Below are 1,048 nucleotides of genomic sequence, written 5' to 3'. Positions count from 1 at the left end.
GAGGTTTAAGAAAAACCCCAGAGCTGAGAGGCCAACCAGAGTTAGGACCCCTGCTGCTGCTACTGCTAGACCGCAGTTTTGTCCTAATTGCGGGAAACACCATCAGGGCGAATGTTGGAAAAAGATGGATGCATGTTTGATATGCAGATCATTGGAGCACCGAGTCAAGGATTGTCCATGGAGGCCCGCGCAGATTCAAGCTACTAGTTTTGGTAATGTTCAGTGGGGTGGTCAGTAGCCACCGAGAGGCTGTGGTCAGGCCAGGGGTGGAAATAGTATGAACCGTGGTCGTGGAGCACCGGACAGAGATGCTGTTTATACTAAGGCGAGGCAGCAGGCACTGGTTTATCTTGCATGTCACCGAGAGGATGGGGATGCTCCAGATGTTATAATGGGTATGTTCTTTATCCATAAAATTCCTCATTCCGCAATAATAGATATAGGATCTACCCATTCTTATGTTGCTTGCACTGTTACTATGAAATTGGGGATTCCGGTTGAGAATACTCCTAGTGGAATTACTATTCTAAGTCCACTAGTACAGTCTGTTAGGGTAAATAAGGTCTTTAAGGATGTTCCCTTGGAGATACAAGGAGTTATCTTTCTGGCTGATCTTATGGATCTACCTTTCGAAGAATTTGACCTAATACTGGGCATGTATTGGTTAGTTAAACATCGGGTAAGCTTGGACTGTGCCACTAAATGAGTTGTACTGAGAATTGAGACAGATGAGGAAGTAGTGGTAATTGGGGAACGATGAAACTATTTGAGTAATGTAATTTCTGCACTAAGGGCCGAGAAATTGGTTCGCAAGGGTTGTGAGGCGTTCTTGGTCTACGTCAGTGTTTCAAAGGTGAGGGACTCTTCAATGAAGGATATCAGAATAGTTAAGGATTTTCCCGACGTATTTCCTGAAGAGCTACTAAGATTACCTCTAGAACATGACGTGGAGTTTGGGATTGACCTCTTTCCTGGTACGGCTCCGGTGTCCATCACCCGTTATAGAATGGCATCGAAAGATCTCATGGAGCTTAAGGCCCAGATTTAA

At 44.9% G+C, this 1,048-nt stretch overlaps 1 protein-coding gene across 1 annotated transcript; it reads left to right on the top strand.

Moving 5' to 3' along the window:
- Positions 1–277: 277 nt before the first annotated feature.
- LOC108472737 (uncharacterized) lies at positions 278–1,048 on the top strand. The gene is made up of 2 exons (XM_017774295.1): positions 278–679; positions 815–1,048. The coding sequence occupies exons 1-2, from the start codon at positions 278–280 to the stop codon at positions 1,046–1,048; spliced, it is 636 nt and encodes a 211-aa protein (XP_017629784.1).

This window comes from Gossypium arboreum, chromosome 8 (assembly GCF_025698485.1).
Source record: "Gossypium arboreum isolate Shixiya-1 chromosome 8, ASM2569848v2, whole genome shotgun sequence".
In the NCBI taxonomy this organism is placed as follows: Eukaryota; Viridiplantae; Streptophyta; class Magnoliopsida; order Malvales; family Malvaceae; genus Gossypium; species Gossypium arboreum.
The sequence above is the reverse complement of the archived record's forward strand: the minus strand, read 5'-3'. Positions and strand labels throughout refer to the sequence as shown.